Source organism: Cetorhinus maximus, chromosome 10 (assembly GCF_964194155.1).
Source record: "Cetorhinus maximus chromosome 10, sCetMax3.hap1.1, whole genome shotgun sequence".
Taxonomy (NCBI): Eukaryota; Metazoa; Chordata; class Chondrichthyes; order Lamniformes; family Cetorhinidae; genus Cetorhinus; species Cetorhinus maximus.
Window position 1 is genome coordinate 82,437,689 of NC_135888.1, and position 23,739 is coordinate 82,461,427.

General features: G+C 41.0%; 1 protein-coding gene and 1 non-coding gene across 3 annotated transcripts in view; both read left to right on the top strand.

Annotated features, from left to right (window-relative positions):
* The window catches only part of sh3pxd2b (SH3 and PX domains 2B), a 286,400-nt gene that overhangs the window by 183,657 nt on the left and 79,004 nt on the right, over nt 1-23,739 (top strand). For both annotated transcript variants that reach the window (XM_078550692.1, XM_078550693.1), the window contains exon 6: nt 22,470-22,495. In XM_078550692.1, coding sequence (XP_078406818.1) covers nt 22,470-22,495 — 26 coding nt within the window. The remainder of the gene's footprint in view (nt 1-22,469; nt 22,496-23,739) is intronic.
* LOC144686150 (U1 spliceosomal RNA) lies at nt 531-691 on the top strand. The gene has a single exon (XR_013577854.1). It is a non-coding gene; the product is annotated as a U1 spliceosomal RNA (small nuclear RNA).

A 23,739-nucleotide genomic window follows, 5' to 3' on the forward strand; every position in this document is an offset into this window, starting at 1 on the left:
GAAATGAGAGCACGCAAGCACAAAACTTTTACTTAGAAACAACCTGCTTTAAAAAAGATTTTAAAATGTTCTGACCATAAGAACATGCACTTTTAAATTCTAGAACATTGACTTCAAGTTTATTGAATGAGTTCTGAACCCTGAACAGTATTAAATAAATAGGTTCCTATTGTATTCTCATTGTCCTTAGTTTCTTTGGAGCTTCAAATTAACTAGGTTAGAGACTTAGAGTAAATAGCTTCCTGCAGACTTATAATAGGACACTTCCCTTTGGGCAGTTGGCAGACAATGACAGCAAATGATGTAATGATTTCAAGATTGTAAGACCTATGTAATTCAGATGATTTGATTTACATCTCTTCTTTCTCATGATGAGTGCTGCAGAAGCAGAATTGCCCTTCCACCAAATATCCTTGCCTTCTGTCCTGCAAGTATGGACTTGTACTGGGATAAGGTTCTGTGGGTTGCAGCAGTCCTCTGATACCTCACCCTTATAGCTGTTGTCTGCCTAGGAGGTAAGACCAGGTAAGATACTTACATGGCAGGGGAGAGATCATGATTAAGGAGGTGTTTCTCCCAGGACAAGGCTATCTTATTGCACTGTGGCGTGCTGATGCCTGCAATGTCCCTAAATGCAGGAGACTCAGTTGCAGAACTACAGTAGTTGGGGCTGTGTTTGCGCGCTCCCCTGATTTTTGTGTCAGATGTGACTTGGTTGGTCGTAGTCTCAACTCTGAGTCGGAAGGTTGTGAGTTCAAGTCACACTCCAGAATTTAAACTACCCCACAATTTACCAAAGCCTGCATGACAATTCAAAAATGATCCTGTCCATAAGTTTATGACCTGAAAAGTAATTACAGTACAAACATAGTCAAATATGGAATTTTAACTTAAGCTTTAGGTGTTTCCAACAATCTTGCATTCCTATGCGCTTCTAACAAGCCAAAGTATATGAAAGAATGCAAGTGTTGAATGTAAAGGTTTTATTTTCTAGGGTGTCTGGGGTTGTACTCCCTTCTCCAGAATAGATTTCGTTTGACCCTTTATTTCGCACATATTTCTTCATTTTGGAACCGACAGAAGAAAGGACATTTGCTAATTTTAATGAAAATGGATCACTTTTATTGAAAACTACTCTCTTTGCCATCTGGAAATTAATACTTTTTCTTCATATTTTAACTCTTTCTCTCAGTAGCAGGTGTTATTATACCACTAGAAGAAAAAGTTCAAATTAATTTTCTTCTTGAAAGAGGAAACAGATTTTATAGTGATTGTGAATCTCATAACAAATAAGGAATAATACATATTCCATCCAAATGTTGCCTTCCCCAATTGTGGAATCCTATCCTAGAGAGTTCTGGCCATCGTTCCTGAGCAAATTTAGAATATTTAGATATAAACTAGTATGTTCCAGTTAATTTTAAACATTTTTACGCTTCACAGTTGATAGATTTATGGAACTGAAAATTAACTCCAAGGAACGAATAGGCTAGGATTGTGTCTGAAACTAAAATGCAAAAAAACCTGGAACAGGAACCTATCCCATCTTGATGCCGCCCATTTCTGTTTTTAACGGGAAACTCGCCACCTTAAAGGAGGCGAGAAAAACAGAATACTGGAGGTAAGTGCCTTTATAGCACTGCTTGGGGGCCAAGGGGAGCAGGAATGCTTTCACCAGGCCTAATAAGATGCCCAGCAAGTCCTATGCCTTCTTGAGATCTCTCTGGTAACCTGCCCCCGAACCTCGATCACCATTCAACATAGTACACTTACCTGCTCTCATAGACTTCAGCCTGTAAAGCAGGCCTCTTGCCCGAAAGGCTTACAGCTTGTCAATCAGGCTGCCTGTGGGTGGGAACATCACAGAGCTGCCTCAGGGAGCTGAAGATTTTTAAAATGAAAAATAAAGATTCTACAAATAATATAAACAGATCCCCACATGTGACTCAGTCATATGAAGAGGGACATGTTAAAAATGATTTAAAAAAAAATATATTTTTTAAATTTACTGTTGGAAACCTCATCCTGCCCATGGATGAGGTTTCGCAAACAATGCAAAGGCCGCCTGGCCTATTCGCCCGCCTGCTAACTGCAAGGTTGGATGGGCAGCAAAAAATTCAACTTAACTCCTTGCTTAAGGGCCTCAATAGGCCTCTTAATTGTCAGTGGGTATGCTGCCAACTATTGCGCACGCCTGCTGACCGAAATATCACGCAAGTGCGCGATGACATCAGGACACTCGCCCGATGGTCATCGTGCTTTCTTTTACTCCCAATCAGGTCAGGTGCGCAATTCTGCAGGACGTTCCTGCAACCCATTCTTCTGGGTTTCTTGGACCCCCCTCCCTTCCCTAAAACCACTTCAACAATCAGTCTTTGCCACACACAGTGTTACGCCTGAATTAAAGTCAGGAAAATTCCTGGCTGCACAAATCTAACTTGAAGGTCGAAGGTGTCCCAGACAGTCAGGTTCTCATTCCGCTGGGGTGTTAACAGGATTCTGCCCCTAGAAACAGTGCTGAAGCAGTATGGAGGTGGGCTGTGTGAAGGCCCGCGTCAGTGATTCTGGACTTGGTACCAGCTTTAAAAAAAACAATAAAACAAAAACAGCCTTCCAGACATCACCCCTCACATCGCCCTCACACCCCACACAATCCCCATGCCACATCCATGCCAACTCATGCTACCTCATGCCCCACCCACACCCATGGTCCCTAATAAACCTCCATGCCAACCTATGCACCTTTACCCACCCCCATGGCCCATAAAAGCCCCCATGCCAACTTAATGCTAACCCATGCCTCCCACCACCCTTTGCTCTTTTTAAAAAATTCATTCATGGGATGTGAGCTTCGCTGGCTAGGCCAGCATTTATTGTCCATCCCAAATTTCCCTTGAGAAGACCATGATGTTCTTGTTGCCTTCTTGAACTGCTGCAGTCCATGTGGTGTAGGAACACCCACAGTGCTGTTAGGAAGGAAGTTCCAGGATGTTGACCCTGCGACACTGAAGGAGCGATGATATCATTCCAAGTCAGGATTGTGTGTGACTTGTGGAGGGGGAACTTGCAGGTGGTGGTGTTCCCATACATCTGCTACCCATGTCCTTCTATGGGATAAAGGTCACGGTTTTGGAAGGTGCAGTTGAAGGAGCCTTGCCAAGTTTCTGCTGTGCATCTTGTAGATGGCACACACTGCAGCCACTGTGTGTCAGTGCTGGAGGGAATGAATGTTTAAACTGGTGAACGGGGTGCCAATTAAGTGGCTGCTTTGTCTGGATGGTGTCGAGCTTCTGAAGTGTTGTTGGAGCTGCACTCATCCAGGCAAGTGGAGAGTATTCCATCACACCTCTGATGCATACCTTACAGATGTTTGATAGGCTTTGGGGAGTCAGGAGATGGGTTACTCTCCACAGAATCCCAAGCCTCACATCTGCACTTGTAGCCACAGTATTTGTATGGCTAGTCCAGTTCAGTTTCTGGTCAATAGTATCCCCTGGGGTGTTGACAGTGGTTGATTCAGCGATGGTAATGCCATTTTGAATGTCAAGGGGAGATAGTTAGATTCTCTCTTGTTGGAGATGGTCATTGCCCGGCACCTGTGTAGCATGAATGTTACTTGCCACTTGTCAGCCCAAGCTTGGATATTGTCCAGGTCTTCCTGCATTTGGACATGGACTGCTTCAGTATCTGAGGAGTCGCGAATGGTGCTGAACATTGTGCAATCATCAGTGAACATCTCCACTTCTGACCTTATGGTTGGGGGAAGGTCATTGATGAAGCAGCTGAAGATATTTTGGCCAGGGACACTACCCTGAGGGACTTCTGCAGCAATGTCCCAGGGTTGAGATGATTGACTACCAACTTCCTTAGTGCTAGGAATGACTCCAAACAGTGGAGAGTTTCCCCCTGATTCCCATTGACTTCAGTTTTGCTTGGACTCCTTGATGTCACACTCGACCCAATGCTGCCTTGATGTCAAGGGTAGTCACTCTTCCCTCACCTCTGGAGTTCAATTCTGTTATCCTTGTTTGAACCAATGCTGTAATGTGGTCAGGAGCTGAGTGGCCCTGGCAGAAACCAAACTGAGCATCAGTGAGTAGGTTTTTGATGAGTAAGTGTCGCTTGATCTCACTGTCGATGTCACTTTCCACCACTTTGCTGGTGCTCGAGTGCAGACTGATGGGGCGGTAATTGGCCGGGTTGGATTTGTCCTGCTTTTTGTGGACAGAATATACCTAGGCAATTTTCCACGTAGCTGGGTAGATGCCAGTTTTGTAGCTGTACTGGAATAGCGCGACAAGTTCTGGAGCACAAGTCTTCAGTACTATCGCCAGAATATTGTCAGGGCCCATAGCCTTTGCAGTATCCAGTGCCTTCAGCTGTTTCTTGATACCACATGGAGTGAATCGAATTGGTTGAAAACTGGCATCTGTGATGCTGGGGACTTCAGGAGGAGGCTGAAATGGATCATCTACTTGGCACTTCTGGCTGAAGATGGTTGCAAATGCTTCAGCCTCATCTTTCATACTGATATATTGGGCTCCCCCATCATTGAGGATGGGGATATTTGTGGAGCCGCCTCCTCTAATGAGTTGTTTAATTGTCCACCTGTAATGACCCAGCAGCTGGTAAAGCTGAGTTATTTAAAAATCCCAGAGGGAAACTTTAAACCACTGTCATAACCTATATTTTTATTTTTGTATGTTTGAGATGCAGCTCTAAATTCAGGAATCATACCATCAGTTTTCGAGAATTTTTATATCAATATACAAGAGACATTTATTAATTTACACAAGTTAAATATATACACATGGCTACAAATTACTACTATCATAACTTTTAACAAATTTGCAAACTAATCTCCATTAAGGCAACAGCAACCCGTAGACTTTCAGCAGACGCCAGGCAAAGTATTTTCACCTTACAAATTCAAAATGAGGTTCCTTTCACTTTGGTTCCTGTGGAGACAGTTGTAGACTTACAGCTGCTTTGATCTTACATTGCCTCTGCCCTGCACACACAAAGCTGTTAGTTATACCCAACACAGCTCATTGAATGCAAATTTTCATTGTATCATCAGCCCCTTTGAACTCCAGCTCTTCTAACAATGAAACCCCTTTCATAGTACCAATTTTATTAGTAATGTAAACATTGTTTGGTCTTTGCTAGCTAGGTGCCAGAATTCACTCCCCTTCTTGAATGCTGTATTCAACAAAATGCAAATGCACTCTACCTCTCTTACGTCTCAAAACTAGTATACATCAAAGCACGCAGACTAGCTGGCTTTAATCCAATTAAGACACACCCATGGACTAAACCTCTATTTTAAAAGAAAAATATTTTCCAATAATATTATATACATTACTAGCTTCATGACAGCACCATCATTCACTGCTGGATTGCAGAACTTAGATCTGATCTGATGGTTGTGGGATCGCTTAGCTCTGTCTATCACATGCTGCAACCGCTGTTTAACACGCAAGTAGTCCTGTGTTGTAGCTTCACCAGGTTGACACCTCATTTTTAGGTATGCCTGGTGCTGCTCCTGGAATGCTTGGGGGATTTGCTGGGCCATGAAGTTACTGTTTGTGATTGTATACAATTCTGCTGCAGCTTATGGCCCACAGTGCATCATGGATGCCCAATTTTGAGTTTTTAGATCTGTTCAAAATCTATCCCACTTAGCACAGTTGTAGTGCCACACAACAGTGTTTTACACCCTCCATGCCAGCTCACCCAGTATCAACCATGGACAGACCTCAGGACCCATGCTGAAGTGAAATAAAGTTCTAAACATCCTTTGCAGAGTTTCTCATCCATAAAAACCCCATTTATTGCATTTACATTCCTTCAACTACATGACCCCTCATAAAAACAACACTCATTCAAGTGCTTGATCCCTTATAAAAACAATTGTTTTAATCAAATACTTTATCCCTTTATAAAATGAAGCATTTTTATGCATATCCCTACATCAAGGACTTTATAACCACTTGGCGCTGTCAATCAAACTTTGAACTGACAGGCACTCCACAGTGATAATGATGGGTTGTGAAATCAGTCGTGCAGCACAAATCCTAAAAAGATAGCACTCAGGCTTGTCAGCAAACAGAGTGAAATAGCAAGCACTTTTTAAAAGAACTGCAGCCTGCTTTTTTTTTACATTTAAAGGCCAGAAGATTTAAAGCCTTAAGAGCTTGACAGTTCCCTTCAGCTTGACAGTTCCAATGAGCTTATCCACTTTTTGCATACATTCATGTCTATTTTTAACAATCCCAAAGGGCACTTAACCTCTTCTCAAGGTATCCCTGGACTTATTGAAAAGGATATCCTACCTCTCCAAAAGGGTATCATACCGTACTCCAAAGAACACCAGCAGTTTCAGACCTTTTCCAAAAAGGCCTAAAACCCCAGAAGTCATGTTTTAAACACTCCAGTTATGAAAATTGGATCTATTTGATGACAGCTACACTTTTACATGTGCAACTGCCTCCATGAACCATGGATGTGCAAAGTACAATCCGCCTCCATCCCCCAGCAGAAAAGGTGGGTGCCAGGTTTGGGGGCGTGGCTTTCGGAATCGGGTCTACAGTCCCTTTTTGGCTAAGCTGGAGACCCTCTCATTATGAACACTCAGGCCACACTCTCCCCTCCCTCTTCCCCATAGCCCCACAGTTTTATAGGCATACAAAAATCTTCAAACAGCCCTTCACAGTTCATTGATGCATTCTACACAATTCGAATTTGAGGCAAACAATTTATTTTCTGGGGAGTCTAGGGTCATACCCCTTTCTCCAGAAGATTTTCTAGTTTCATCCTTTATTTGGCACATTTTCATTATTTAGGAACCTACAAAAGAAAGGACTTTGCTCACTTTATTGAAAATTGTTCACTTCCATTGAAAACTACTCTTGTTGCAACTTGGAAATTAATCACTTTCTTCAAATACGCCCCCTTTAACCCACAACACTATGCACAGATATTACAGTTGAAACTGGTAAATCAGTCCCTGTTCAAGTTGTTGTCGTTCTTTCAGTATCGCTCTCCAGTTCATGCTACAGTTTCATTCTGCAGCGCTTTCCTCTCCCCTACAACAACTCTGGGGCTCTTACCTTTTGCTCCTGCTGAATGTCATGGCACAGTGTGGCTAGGAATTGCTGGTTTCTTGAGAATTTCCTCACACAGTTAACTGTAGAGTTCGATCTCGTACAAGAACAGTTGGGAGCTGGAACTCAAAGGCGGTGAAGGCGGAGAAGGAAGTTGGCCAGCGCTGATTTCTGTTCACTTGCACAGACATATGAACAACGGCCCCCAAAATCTTTATTGTCCACTCTGACACATGGGGCAGAATTTTACGTCCTGCGGGCGGGTGTTAACCCGAGCCGATCGGGCATAAAATCGCACAAGAAGACATCAAGTGAGCGTCCCGACATCATTGCGCACTTGAGCGATATTTCCCTCGGCAGGTGCGCGCAAAAGTTGGAAGCAGCCCGCCGACAATTCAGAGGGCAATTAAACCCACTAATGGCGCAATTGTCTCCGTTTTTTTGTAGTCCGTCCATCCTTACAATTGGCAGATGGGCTAAATCGGCCAGGCGGACTTTGCATTTTTCATAAAACCTCATCCAAGGGTGGATTGAGGTTTCTGTTATTAAATAAAATTAAAATAAAAATCTGCGGACAGCATTTTTATCACCCACACGTTCAGGTGCCTGATTGTGATGCTTGGATTTTTTTTTTCTGATTTTCAAAACTTTATTTCATGGTTTTCGGGTCTGCAGCTCCCTGAGGCAGTTCCCTGCCTTCAGGGAGCTTGCTCGCAGCACCCGCCCGCAGAAACATCATTGCCTGCCCTCTTCCTGCCCCCACCCCAGCAGCACTGAGCCTTTCAGCGCACGCTTCAATGGCCAGCCAACGTGAAATTGAAGTCGCCCGTCTGATTCCCGGCCAATCCTGGGCCCATCGATCGCACCCACCTGCCCAGCTGAAAATTGAGGCCATGGATTATTCTAATAACATTCAAAATTGTTGTCTTTACTAATTCTGACAAAGGATCCCACTCGAAACACTAAGCTAATTATTGCTCCGATAAATCAGTCTTTTTTAATTAGTTCATGGGATATGGGCATCCCTGGGAAGGTCAACATTTATTGCCTTTCCTCATTTGCCCTTGAGAAAGTGGCGGTGAGCAGCCTTCTTGAACCATTGCAGACCAAGTGGTGTAGGTACACCCATGGTGTTGTTAGGGAGTTCCAGGTTTTTGACCCTGCAACAGCAAAGGAACAGTGTTATAAGTCAGGATGATGAGTGGTTTTGGGGGGAACTTGCAGGTGGTGGTGTTCCTATGCACCTGCTGCCCTTGTCCTTGTAGGTGTTAGGGATTGTGGGTTTGGAAGATGCTGTTGAAGGAGGCTTGCCATTGACTGCAAAGCATCTTGTAAATGTACACACTGCTGCCATTGTGTGTCAGTGGTGGAGAGGGTGAATGTTTAAGGCAGTGGATGGGGCACTGATTAAGTGGGCTGCTTTATCCTGGATAGTATTAAGCTACATGGGTGTTTTTGGAGCCGTACACATCCAGAAAAGGGTGAGTAAACACACTACTGACATGCCTTTTTTGAAGTACATGGATAATTTCTTGAAGTGTGTGACCTCTTTAAATTTTTCACACAGCCATGCAAGTGGAGTAATTTAAAGGAGCCACCTTTTGCATAGCCTGCTTGGGGGTTTTTGGTTTGCTGTGCAGCGAGAGAGCATTGATTACAATAAGTTTTTCCTACTTGTCCATTTTAAGTTACTTACTTTTGCCTTCCATGCTTTTAAGCTGAGAGGCAGGGGATGCAGGGTCATGTGTAATGGGGAATTAGTCTCTGGATACTCTTTACCAATTGCTTAACATATAAAGAATATTTCTTGAGGGTGGGTGGAAAGGGCAGTAAGGCAAATCATATAATAAGCAGCCAATCTGATATCACCATCGTGAAAATTAAAATTACCCTCAACGTTTCTATGTAAGGAAACAAAGACTTGGAGTTATATAATACCCTTCATGGTGTCAAGTGTACCCAAAGTACTTTATTGCCACTGAAGTACATTTAAAATGTAGTCCCCATTGTATCAGGCCTCACAGAAATCTTTGGAAATCAAGAGAAAATGTTTTGGGCTGATTTGGACATGAAACTGTGTAATGATTTGGGCTTCAAAAACAATGTTAAAGATGTCAATGAGGCATTTTCACCAATAAAACAAAACAAATTGCTCACTTATTTATTTCTCTAGCTGATAGTATTGCCTGAAGCAATGGATTACCCATCAATTAAATACTGTAATGCAAAAGAAATTCAATATCAGCTTCACTTGAACCATGCTGGGACCACTGTCCTGGCAAATTGAATAACTAGGGCTGTAGAGAGGGTTTTAAACTGAATAGAGAGGGAGGGTTCTGGAGAGGGGAAACATCAGCTTACAAAGCAAAAGCATACGGTAGCTTTGCAGGGCAGCTATTTAGGTAATGATACCCAGAGTGCAACTGGAAGAGATAGAGTGTACAAACATTAAAAAAAGCAGCAAATATGGTCAAAGGGAGAAAAAATGGTAAAAAGGCAAAGTTAATGGTTCTTTACTTAAATGAACATAGTATTCGGAACAAAATAAATGAATTAACGGCACAAATAGAGGTTAATGGGTATGATCTTGCAGCCATTGCAGAGACATGGTTATAAGGAGATCAAAACTGGGAATTAAATCTTCAGGGGTATGTGACTTTTCGAAAGGACAGGCAGGGAGGAAAGGGTGGTGGGGTAGCTTTGTAAGTACGGGATGGAATAACTACAATAGTAAGAAATGATCTTGGATCGGAAGATGTAGAATCTATATGGGTGGAGGTAAGAAAAAACAAGGGGAAGAAGACACTGGCAGGACACTGGCTAACCGTACTGTAGGACAGAGAATAAATCAGGAGATAATGAGGGCATGTAAAAAAGGCAGTACAGTAATCGTAGGTGACTTTGATGACCTTGTACATTGGGAAAATCAAATTGGCAGAGGTAGCCATTAGCAAGAATTTATAGAGAGTATTCGGGACAGTTTCCCAGAACAATATGTTGTGGATCCAGCCATGGATCAGGCTATTTTGTACCTGGTAATGTGTAATGAGGCAAGTTCCATAAATGATCTCAGAGTAAAAGATCTGCTATGAAACAGTGACCATAACATGGTAGAATTTAGCTTTCAGTTTGAGAGTGAGAAACTTGGATCAGAATCAACTGTGCTAAACTTAAATAAGAGTAAGTACAAAGGAATGAAGGCGGAGTTGGCTGGGGTGAACTGGGAAAGGAGTTTAGCAGAAAAACTCTTTCTCTGTGGCTACTTTCTTTAATATCATAGGAGGCAACTCATCAGGTCCAGGGGACTTATTGGCCTCTAGTCCCATTAATTTCCCTGGTACTTTTTCTCTCATGATAGTTATTGTATTTATTTCCTCCCCCTCTTTTGCTCCTTGATTATTTAGTATTTTTGGAATACTATTAGTGTCTTCTACCATGAAGATTGATGTGAAGTATTTATTGTTGATGAACAATGGCAGATGTTTAAGAAAATAGTTCATGACTCACAACAAAGGCATATCCCAGTGAGGAAGAAGGATTCTAGGAAGGGGATAAACCAACCATGGTTAACCAAGGAAGTTAAGAACAGTATCAAATTGAAAGAAAAATACATACAAAGTGACAAAGATTAGTGGTGAGCCAGAGGATTGGGAAAGTTTTAAAAACCAAGAGAAGATGACCAAAAAAAAATAAAGAGGGAGAAAATAAACTTTGAGGGTAAATTAGCAAGTAATATAAAAATGGACAGTAAGAGCTCCTTTAAATATATAAAAAGGAAGAGAGAGGCCAAAGTGAATGAAGCTGGGGAAATAATAATGGGGAACCAGGAAATGGCAGAAGAGTTGAATAAATACTTCGCATCAATCTTCATGGTAGAAGACACTAATAGTACTCCAAAAATACTAAATAATCAAGGAGCAAAAGAGGGGGAGGAAATAAATACAATAACTATCATGAGAGAAAAAGTACCAGGGAAATTAATGGGACTAAAGGCCAATAAGTCCCCTGGACCTGATGAGTTGCATCCTATGATATTAAAGGAAGTAGCCACAGAGATAGTGGATGCACTGGTAGTAACCTTCCAAGGATCCTTAGATTCTGGAAAAGTCCCGGAGGATTGGAAAACTGCCAATGTAAGACCCTTATTCAAAAAGGGCCAGTTAGCTTAACATCTGTCATTGGGAAAATGTTAGAGTCTATTATAAAGGATGTAATAGGAGAGCATTTAGAAATACATAATATAATCAAGCAGATTCAGCATGGCTTCATGAAGGGAAAATCATACCTGACAAATTTATTAGAATTCTTTGAGGAGGTAACAAGCAGGATAGATAAAGGGGAACCAGTAGATGTAATATATTTGGATTACTAAAAGGTGTTCGATAAGGTACCGCACATAAGGCTACTTAATAAGATAAGGGCCCATTGTTTTGGGGGTAGTATATTGGTACGGATAGAGGATTGGAAGACAGAGAGTTGGGATAAGGGGGGCATTTTCAGGATGGCAACCTGTAACTAGTGGACTGCCACAGGGATCAATGCTGGGGCCACAATTACTTACAATATATATTAATGACTTGGATCAGGGAAGTGAATGTACTTTCACCAAGTTTGTGTAAGACGCTAAAATAGGGGGGAAGGCAAGTGGTGAGGATAACGTAAGGAGTCTACAGAGGGATATAGACAGGTTAAGTGAGTGGGCAAAAACCTGGCAGATGGAATATAATGTGGGAAAATGTGAGGTTATGCGCTTTGGCAGGAAGAATAGAGGAACTGAATATTGCTTAGATGGAGAAAGACCACAGAAAGATGCAGCACAGAGGGATTTGGGGGTCCTCGTGCATGAATCGCAAAAAGCTAGCATACAAGTTTGGCAGGTAATTGGGAAGGCAAATGGAATGTTGGCCTTTATTTCAAAGGGAATTGGGTATAAAAATAGAGAAGTCTTGCTAAAACTATACAAAGCACTAGTTAGACCACACCTGGAATACTGTGAACAGTTTTGGTCCCCTTATCTAAGGAAAGATATACTATCATTGGAGGCAGTCCAGAGAAAGTTCACTAGGTTGATCCTGTGTATGGAGGGATTTTCTTATGAGTAGAGGTTAAGTCAGTTGGGCCTGTAATCATTGGAGTTTAGAAGAATGAGAGGCAACCTTATTGGAACATATAAAGTTCTAACGGGGCTTGACAGGGTAGATGCTGAGATGCCGTTTCCCCTTGTGGGAGAGTCTGGAACGAGAGGGTATAATCTCAGAGTAAGGGGTTGTCCATTTAAGACAGGGGTGAGGAGGATAGTGAATCTGTGGAATTATTTACCGCAGAGGGCTGTAGAGGCTGGGTTGTTAAATATATTCAAGGCTGAGATAGACAGATTTTTAATTAGTAAGGGAATCAAGGGTTCCGGGGGAAAGGCAGGAAAGTGGAAATGAGGATTATCAGACCAGCCATTATCTCATTGAATGGTGGAGTAGAGTCGATGGGCTGAATGGCCTACTTCTGCTCCTACATCTTATGGTAAATGCACATGCAGTCATTCCTTTCATTCCCTTCTAAAAATTTCAGCAACTTGTGCAAAACTCATGATGGTTTCTTCTTCCATACATTCTCCCAGTGTTTTAATTAATAACCAAAAACGTTTATTTTCATGGAAGGAGATTTAAAAGATATCTGTTTACTCTAACAAACCTAGTCAATTATTACATAGTATGGAATTATTTATTTAAATATGTGCACAGGCCTTCAATCATCATAAAATGAAAATCTATTAACATAAAGCAATTTACGATTTTTTATAGATATATAGCACATTAAAACAATAACTCTTTGATGTTTCTTTACTGCAGTTATTTTTCAGGATTGCAGTAGAGAATGATGTAAAATTCAGGCAGGGTGTTTGATCTCACCTTTCCAACCAGGATTATTACTGGCCTCTTATTCCTTGCATGTCAGACGATACCAGGAGTCCGGAGGCTTGGGCCCACTGTGAATATCTCTTTTCATCCACCACACTTCCTGATACTTCCTGGGGCTATCATTAGGAAAGAGTAGCAATGGTCTTGGGTTTACCCATGGAGATTGAGGGCATTTAGAAACCTCCCCTTTCTCTGCTCCCCACTTATCTTTTTTGTGATGGTCTCTGAATGCATACCGGGTGTTTCTGTTTATTTAACTGCCTGGCTGCCTCTTCTGGACCCAGATTGTCTCATTGACTGCCTGAGCCCTTTCAAAACTTTGTCCACAATGTTTTGAATGTTACAGAAGTGTTTTTTTCCCCCCATCTGTATTATCCTGGTATTAAATATTAACTGTTGGGGAATGGAAATGTTGAGTGTGCAGCTGGAAGTATGACACTGGTTACACACTGTAGAGGCTCTGAGATAGGTAGCCCCAGTGTATTTGCAGCCTTCAACTGCAGGCTTTAGATATCAGTTCAAGGACATTATGTTATTTCTTTGAGGCTAGACTTCAAAACCAGCCAGTATTTTCTTTATTACTATACAGCCATAACTTACTGAAGACCTTGTTTACCCTTCAGTGCAATTGGATTATGCCTCACTGTAATTGGGATATTCCTGAAGAGCTGCCAAATTTAAATGACCATCTTTAGGATTGAAAAGCTACCTCCAGTAAACCTGTCGTGAGTGGAATTATATCTCATCAATTAGATTATAGAGTGGCATTTAAAACTGAGCTGACAGGAAGCCAAGATGCACTGGAGAGTATAAAAATTACTTTGAGGGAAGGAGCAGATGTGAAGACATGTACTTTGTTAAAAGGGTCTATTACAGTAAACAGCATCCATGGTTAAGATGATTGTGCATAGCCCTTTTTTTGTCTGGATTGCCCTTCATGTCATGTCCGCTCTCTGTGCCTCAACATGAGCTGCTTGAACGCGCAGGTCCTGAAGTGTTTAAGGCATGTAGGATGCAGACCAGTCCCTTCCAGTCTGATTTTAGCTACTATGATGCCTCTTCCCAGGCCATGACAGCATCTAAGAGGTCCTTCTGTACTTGCTTTGCTGGATTATTATTACCTTTCTGTGATTTTCTCTTCTGCTTAGCACAGAACTCTGGGCCTTGAAATTTGATGGCGTGTGCCTGTATTTTTAGGCGTAAGATGGGACTCTAAATCTGCAAAATAGCAGCCAGGAAGCACATGCTCATTAGAAGCTCCACCCACATGTTAAATAAGACCTCTCTATTGGTGTCAGGAGCACATGCCAGAAGCACTTAAAAGATGGAATATCCCTATTTAAATTAGGGGACTGCATTCTTGCAGCGCATTTTTCTTGGTATGCCTCAGTGCCTAGTTTGCCATGTGCTGAATGCACCAGCGATAAATGACATGATCCAGAAAGGACCCCTCACCAGAGAGATTTAAAAGAATTATACAGCGCTTCCAGTTTAGTTGATCCTGTGTCATTTCAGGCTTCTGGGTGTTTACTCGGTGTGTTTTCTCATTCTGAGAAGTTCACTTTCTCGGAAAACAAAATGTGTTATTGTACTCTTTCTCGCTGCCTCGTAAGTAATTGGAATGCAATCATTGGTAGTCTCATAGGGCTCCCTTCAGGGCTGGAGGACAAAAGACAGCAACATGGAAAAGCAGGAAAAACTACTGCAAGAGGGAGGAGGGGACTACATAGGGAAGCCATATTCACAACAATTATTCAGAGAGCACTTCTCCTTCATTAACTTAACAGAGGAGAAATGTCTGAGAGGCCTTCACTTTCACAAAGAAGGCTGTCACCAAGGTATATCCCCTGCTGCAGCCAGATGTCAAGGCTCACCAGTGAATGTATAGCAATCAGTGGCCCTTAATTTATGCCATGGGCTCCTGTCAGACGTTCCTCCCTTCACGGTACACCACTGTATCTGGGAGGTCACCAAGGTACTTTATGTCAAGAACTACATCTCATTCCCCATGAATAAGGCAACGCAGAATGAGAAAGTACTAGATTTCACCCACATGGCAGGATTTCCCCCCCCACCCCACCCCATGGTGCAAGGTGCCATCGACTACATGAACATTGTTTTCATGTTTCATATCACCAGCCTTACATAATTAACAATCATAAGAGATTCCACTCCCTCAAAGTGCAGCTGCATTTAAACCACTACATTGTAAGAAAAGTTAAGTTTGCTTGCTTAATATTTCTGGGAGTATGGTGATGGAAGATGCTCTGAGATTTTTTTTCTCATGGATCTGATTTTCAAGTATGTAATTGGGAAAAAAAATTTGTTTGACTAATAAGAAAATTGGTATGTGTTTTAAAGCACCAGAACTTTTTTAACAACAAGAATGGAGATTCACAAAAGTTTTCTTGAACTCAGGGTACAGGCCTTATTGTATCTATTTTAATTTATTAAGAAGCAAGATTACGAAAAGCAAGATTAAAAAGCAGATTTTACCAGATTAAAAAGCCCACAGTAGAAATACAGTTGGGAGGGGGATAAATTGGAACAAAATCCTGACTGGATTGACAGCACTTTGGGGTGGAACAGATTAGCCGGGTTTCTGCCCACTCAGGTAAATTTCACTCTTCCGGGATGGACACTTGTTCAGCAAGTTGTTGTGGGCTTCCTGAAGGCCCCAAGTAGAGAAACATAATAAGAAAATTGTTCCTGCATTTTATGAGACAAACTAGAAACTACTTTCCTTGTTTCTGCTCTTCGTGACTCGGGTCTTCTTGGAGTTACAGGGTGCTCCCTTCATCCGGCAGCATCACTATTGAGCTTCTGTGGCTTTGACGCCTGCCCCTGGTATTTAAATGATTCATCCCCAAAATCCTTTTATCACTTCCAGAGTCAATTACTCCCAATGATCTCCTCACCAGCCTCCCATCCTTTACTCCCACAAACTTCAGCTCAGCCAAAATTTTGCTGCCTAAATCTTATATTGCACAAGTTCCCACTCATTAACCATCTTGTCCTTACTAACCTATATTGTTCCCCCCACAGTTCACATTTAAAATTTACACCCTCCTGTGCAAATCCATTGCTGGATTAAAACTTGAAATGTTACAGAAATGTGCTGGGCTTCTTTAAGTGCTATGTTATGGATTCTAATATATTCCTGCACGTAAAAGAACAGGAATTCTGAGACAATAATTATTTAAGATTCAGAGTGGATTTGATATTGAATCCACATAAACTGCCAATAATAATCAATACATTAGCCTGTCTCAGTTAGCTTGTCTCAGTAATCAATTAATATCTCTTTCATTATCTAGGAAGGTTTTTAATCACTTTCTGACTTTGAGCAACTACAGAAGAAAACAGAATCACTTGTTGGAAATGGTGTGACGTGAAGGCAGGCAGTAAAACAAATTGCAAAAGAATTTGATGCAGGAGAGAGAAGTTAGATGAGTTAAGCAAGATGAATGACTGAAGTGGGTAGAATAGTATGTTCATTTTTTTACTACTCGGAGACAAGTTGTAATGATGGAAAAAATGAATCTGATCGTAACTGTTGGTCTGTATGTTTACACAATAGAAAATAAAGCAGCTTACTAACATGCATGAAATTTCAATATTCTGAGCATTTTCTTCATCCATTTTTGGAGAGGTTGAGAAAATACATGCTCATAAGACATGAGTAATCAGTCTGAAAAACAAGGAACACTGTTGTTACGTCCCTGGGCTATGCTATTGGAAAAATAGATATAGGGCAGTATGAGCATATCCACATAAAAGTAAGACATTCAGACAGCTTAAGGGAGCAACTGATGCCTCTGAAACCAAGAAGGTATCTGCAATGGACCTGAATTATTAACAGCTACATAACCCCATTTGTTTGCAATGAGATTGCTTAATCATACTTTGCTTGTCCATACTTTTCTATGAATATGTCAGTATTACATTATAAAGCTTTTGTTACGTAATTGTTGGATGCTAATTTGTGATTAATGTAACTAATTTAAGGAACAAAAGGGTGCAAGGTCACCCAAGAGTGCAGTACAGCAAAGACAAAGGGACTGTTGTGCATTAAGTGAAAAGTCTGTTATCAGGAATGTAGTACCATATAAATTAATACTGAGCTTGTCAGTTACATCACAGACAAGGGCACTGTTTTCTATTTTTTGGAAAAATGATTAGAATTGTAGAAAACACTGGTAAAAATCCTGGAAAATCACAGAACACTGCAATAAAAATGACTGTTAGTCAAGAACTTAAGCCCTTGAATCCTGGATTCAAAAAATTAAATTTGACTCATTTAATTGACTGTAAACCAGATGACACTGGTCATAGGTCATGAGAGTCAATGTCCAAAGAGAATTAAGTGTCACAACATTGTGCCATCTTCCGGCCAGTATTATCTTTTGATAAGTTTTAGAAAACAAATGAACACAGATAAAACTTGATGTTAATAGACTTGTTCATAAATGGAGTAGACTTTAGTACTTTTAGCTTTATAAATAACTAAGCTGCAACAATTTCCTTTCAGATTTTAGTTGGCCAAGCATCATACATTTCTTCTTTATCCATTGTTGCCATCCTCAGTTGTGCATTAGCTGCAGTGACTGTGTATTTGTATTCCTGATCAACTGTGTGCCATGAAGAGTGGGATGTGAACTTATGTTGAAGCCATTATTGTAGTGTTTACTGTTCTGTTGTAGGAAAACATGCTTAATTTGTGAAGAAATAATGATAACAGTAAATAATATGAATATATGTGTTAAAATTTGATTGTTTTGGTAAAGCATAATTATAAGTACAGAAACTTAAAGGACAGAATTATTTTTGTAATTCTGTGAATTGAATGGAATCATGCTGATCCACATCCTATGATATTATACACAGAGTTAAGGACAACTGTAGTGTTTAGGTAAAACATGGTTATGGAGCAGAGATGTAATTGATGTGTTTAAAGGCAAAATCAAGGATGTCATGCTAAACCTTCCCAAATCATTGTTGAGGCGTCAAGTGCAGTATTCTGTCCAATTCTGGGCACCACATTTTCAGAAGAATGTCGAAGTATTTGGGAGGGTACATAGGAAGTTTATTAGGATGATGATGGATAAATCCTAATCCATTTATTAGGATGATATCCTGTAGAGGATATATACAGAAATATAGCCTGTTTCTTCCATTGTTTGGAATGCTAGTAGTGCTGTGTTGTACCTTCACCAGGTTGACGCCTCTTTTTTAGGTGTGCCTGATTTTGCTCCTGAAGTATCCTTCTGCACTCTTTATTGAACCAGTGTTGATCCCTTGACTTGATGGTAATGGTAGACTGTGGGATATCCCAGGCCGTGTGGTTATAGACTGTGGTTGTAAACAATTCTGCTGCCTCTGATGACTCACAATGCCCAGTTTGAGTTCCTAGGTCTCCTATGATCTATCCCATTTAGCACAGTGGTAGTGCCACACAACATGATGGAAGGTATCCTCATTGTGAAGGCAGGCCTTCATCTTCACAAGGACGGTACAGTGATCAGTCCTACCAATACTGCCATGGACAATTGCATCTTCAACATGTATTTTGGTAAGGATAAGGTCTAGTAGATTCTTCCCTCTTGCTGGTTCCCTCACCACCTTTCACAGGCCTAGCCTGGCAGATATGCCCTTCAGATCTCAGCCAGCTTGGTCAGTAGTGGTTCTACCAAGCTGCTCTTGGCAATGGACATTGAAGGCACCCACGCTGAGTACCTTCTGTGCCCTTGCTAGCCTTAGTGCTTCTTCCAAGTGGTGTACAAATTGGAGGAATACTGATTCATCAGCTGAGGGAGGGCTGTTGGTGGTAAGCAGCAGGAGGTTTCCTTGTCCATGTTTAACCTGGTGGCATAAGGTTTTCTGGGGTCCAGATTCAATGTTAAAGCCTCCCAGGGCAACTCCCTCCCAACTGTGTATGACTGTGTCACCACCTCATTGGTTCTGCCCTGCCAGTGGGTCAGGACATGTCCAAGGATGGTAATGGTGGTGTCTGGGACAATGTCTTTAAGGTATGATGCCGTGAGTATGAATATGTCAGGCTGTTTCTTGACTAGTCTGTGGGACAGCTCTCCCAAACTTGGTACAAGTCCCCAGATATTAGTAAGGAGGACTTTGCAGGGTTGACAGGGTTGGGTTTGCCATTGTGGGTCCCAGTGCTTAGGTCAATGGCAGGTGGTCCATCCATTTTTATTCCTTTTCAACAGTGGTTTGGTACAACTGAGTGGCTTGTTAGGCCATTCAGAGGGTGGTTAAGAGTCAACCACATTGTTGTGTCTGGAGTCACATGTAGGACAGACCAGCGAAGGAAAGCAGATTTCCCTCCCTAAAGAGCATTCGTGAACCAGATGGATTTTTATGTCAATTTATGATAAGCTTTATGGTCACCATTATGGAGGCTAGCTTTCATTTCCAGCTTTATTAATTAATTGAATTTATTAGTTTAAATTCCACCAGCTGCCATGGTGGGATTTGAACCTGTATCACCAAAGCAATAGCCTGATCCATTGGATTACAAGTCCAGCGACATAAACCACAATGCCACCATCTTCCCAATACAGAGTTTGTATAAAGCGCAGTGAACGTTTTGAATGCTACGCCCTGCAGTTTGAGCCATATCTTTTGAAGCGATTGGCTTGGAAAGATATGGAAATATCTATCTTTTATATTCAGAATTTTCTATTTTTACTTTTCTTGACACTGAACTTTCAGTTTGTGATGTTAATTTCCCCCAGTCATCAGCATTTATACCTGCAAGGATTGGTGTGCCAACCAGAAATGCAACACCAGCGGCATACTCCATGTCATTATTTTGAATATGTTGAATCTAAGATCTAATTTATTCTGGGTTTAAAAGAAACCTCCCTTTGCTATATCAGGTAGAACAACCCTGGTGGATCTGAAACATGGGATGTGTGTTTTTTTTAAAGTAAAAAGCCCAGAATAAAGTGAAACTAGTAGTGTTAATAAAAGCTCTGCATTTGTACCACAATTGTTAAACTTTGTGCTGAAATATTCTAAACGCAGGTCATCTGTAAACTCTCCAATGAAGTCAAAATGAGCACATAGAACTTCTCCACATAAGCTTTCCCTGAGTTTATTAAAACTATTTTGAGTTTGTCTTTGTTTCCTGGCTGGCTCTGACAGATTGCAGTGTATCTTGATATATGCCAAAGGGCTTGTTTTGGACAGACTGTGATTAACTTTGGGCAGAACTTTGCCAATTAGGTTTCACAATATATGAGCCATTCTATAAAAATTTAAAAATCAAGAATGCTGACTAATGATGTACTTAAAACAATGGAAAATATAATGCAGTGTGTCTGCCAAAGTGACCATCAACAGTATTTTGAATTTAATTTTTCTGCTCTTTCTTTCCCTTCCTTGCCATTAGTAGCTTTTGTAGAATCAGGTAGCATTGGATCAGCACGGGGTGGGCTAGGGTGGAGATTGAGTCCATAAATATATATTTTTAAGGTGAGTATATCATCTACTGATAAATATACTTTTTTATAGAAAAAAGACAATTTTCTTTGTGCAGTAAGTATCCCCTCACCTTTCCTTTGCCAGCATTTTTCAATCAATCTTGGGAATTGTTCGAGAGGTGCTCTCTCAGTTTAACCTCTCTTTGATGTTCCTACAGATCAATACTTGTCAGAATAACCCTGTCAAATCTATCCATGTGCCACTTACTGCCCATTAAATAGAGTCAGATTGTAGATTAATAATAACAACAGTTCCTTCAGCCTGTCCACATAGCAGCCAAAGCAAAACAGTAGCAATTCGTTCAACAGCGCTTTTATGGAAATGGGATCATTATTAATTTCAAAAAGATTGATCATTGAAAAAAGGAGGGAGGCAGAAAGAGGAAACTACAGGCCAGTTAGCCTAACATCTGTCACAAGACAATTTCTAGAATCCATTATTAAGAAAGTCATAGCAGAATGCTTGGAAAATCATAATTTGATCAGGTAGTCAACATGGCTTTGTGAAAGGAAATCATGTTTAACTAATTTATTAGAAATTTTTGAAGAAGTAACAAGCAAGGTGGATAAAAAGGAACCTGTAGATGTGGTGCACTTGGATTTCCAGAAGGCATTTGATAAGGTGCCACATCAAAGGTTACTGCACAAAATAAGACTACATGGATGCAGGAGGTAACATGTTGGCACGGATGAAGGACTGGTTGGCTAATATGAAGCAGAAAGTAGGGATAAATGGGTCTTTCTGGGTTGGTAAGTTGTGACAAATTGAGTGCCATGGGGATCGGTGTTGGGGCCTCAACTACTTACAGTCTCAAATGATTTGGATGAATGGACCGAATGTATAGTAGCTAAATTTGCCAATGACACCAAGATAGGTAGGAAAGCAAGTTGTCAAGAGGAGGTAAAGAGTCAGCAAAGGGATATAGACAGGTTAAGTGAGTGGGCAAAAATTTGGCAGATGGAATATAACGTGGGAAAATGTAAACCTGTGCACTTTGGCAGGAAAAATAGAAAATCAGTATACTACTTAAATGGAGAGAGATTGCAGAGTTCGGAGGAACAGAGGGGTCTGATTGCCCTGGTACATGGATCACAAAAAATTAGTATGCGGGTACACCAAGTGTTTATTGCAAGGGGAATGGAATACAAAAGTAGGGAAGATTTACTGCAGCTGTAAAGGGCCTACGCGAGACTATATCTGGAATACTGTGTACATTTTGGATCTCCTTATTTGAAAAAAGATATAATTGCGTTAGAAGCAGTTCAGAGACGGTTACTCGACTCATTCCTGGGATGAAGGCCTTATCTTATGAAGAAAGGTTGGACAGGTTGGGCATATATTTAGTGGAGTTTAGAAGAATGAGAGGTGATCTTATTGAAACATATAAGACCTTGAGGGGATTTGATAGGTTAGATACCAGGAAAATGTTTCCACTTGTGGGAGAGACTGGAAGCAAGGGACACAGTTTAAGAATAAGAGGCCTACCATTTAAGACAGAGGTAAGAACTTTTTTCTCTGAGGGTGGTTAGTCTGTGGAATTCTTTTCCCCAGAAAGCAGTGGAGGCCAGGTCATTGAATTTATTCAAAGCAGAATTAGACAGGTTTTTGATAGACAAGGGAGTCAAGGGTTATGGGGGCAGACAGCAAAGTGGAGTTGAGACACAACCAGATCAGCTATGATCTTATTGAATGAAAGAGCAGGCTCGTAGGGCCGAATGGCCTACTCCTGCTCCTAAGTCCTATGTTTATTGGTGGCAGTAGAATAACAATATTAATGTTTGCACCATTAAAGCATCATTTAGCATATTGTACCTTTAACTTTCCCAATGTCTTTCACTAAGAGAAACTAGAGATTTAAGTCAGTCTTAATCTTTTTTCACTCTGCTGCAACAGTAAACACACTTCATTCATTCATTCATTAATACCTTCATTTTTCTTATCGTAGGGAACCAATTGGAAAGAAGAAATCTGGTAAGGAGCATTTAATTGAATTATCCATGTGCTACTTGTCTGTTACTAAAACTATTTTAAATTGTTTAGCCTGAAGGGCTGTCTGCATACTTAGACTTTAAGTATATTTCTGTTAATTGCAGTTTACTGTGAATTTTTGTGAAATGGTCAAGTGTTTTTCTTACTAACTTGACAATAAGTGCTATCAATACATGAAGTGCCTTTTTTTAAAACCCATAGACAATATCCTTTGTGTAGTGTAAATAAGACAGGATGGTGAGAAATTCTAAAGACCAGTCCAAAGAACTGCTCATGGGAAAACCTCCCTGGTAACAGGATCAATAACAATTTCCCATGTTAAAAAAAAATTGCTGGAAGCTATAGAAAGGTACTGTATGGGTGAATGGAGAATTAAACTGCACCCTTTGTATGAGACTCAAAACTCTGACGTTCAGCTGGACAAAAAGCAGCAGAATTGTTAAAAAGAATTAAAGCAAGTAACCATAGGCGAAAGCAAGACAAAGGAGCAGGAGTAGGCCATTCAGCCTCTCTAGCTTGTTCAGACATTCAAAACAATCATGGCTGATCTTATTGTGACCTTAACTCCACATCCTGCCTACCCCTGATAACCTTTGACTCTCTTGTTATTTAAGAATCTATCTACCTCTGCCTTGAAAATACTCTGACCCTGCCTCCACCGCTCTCTGGGAAAGAGAGTTCCACAGACTCAGACCCTTCAAGAGGGAAAAAAATCTTCTCATCTCCATCTTAAATGGAAGATCCCTTATTTTTAAACTGTGTCCCCTAGTTCTAGTCTCTCCTATAAAGGGAAACATCCTTTCAGCATCCACCTTGTCCTCAGGATCTTACATGTTTCAATAAGATCACCTCTCAATCTTCTAAACTCCAATGAATACAGGCCCAGCCTGTCAAATCTTTCCTCATAAGATAACCTCTTCATCCCAGGGGCAGAAGTTTTCACTTGGTGGGCGGGCGCGCGCCCGACCCGCTCGAGCGTGAAATAACGCGTATTGACTTTGGTCGAGCGTGCTGATGTCAATACGTAGTTGCACGATAGTTCAGTCGGCGGGCGCACGCTGGAGCTGGCAACATGCCCGCTGACAATTAAAAGGCCTGTTAAGGCCATTAAGTAATCAATTAATGTAAATTTTTCACTGCCCGTTCAACCTAACGGTTGGCGGGCAGGCAAAAAGGCCAAGTGGCCTTTGCATTTTTTTGGAAACATCACCCATGGGTGGGATAAG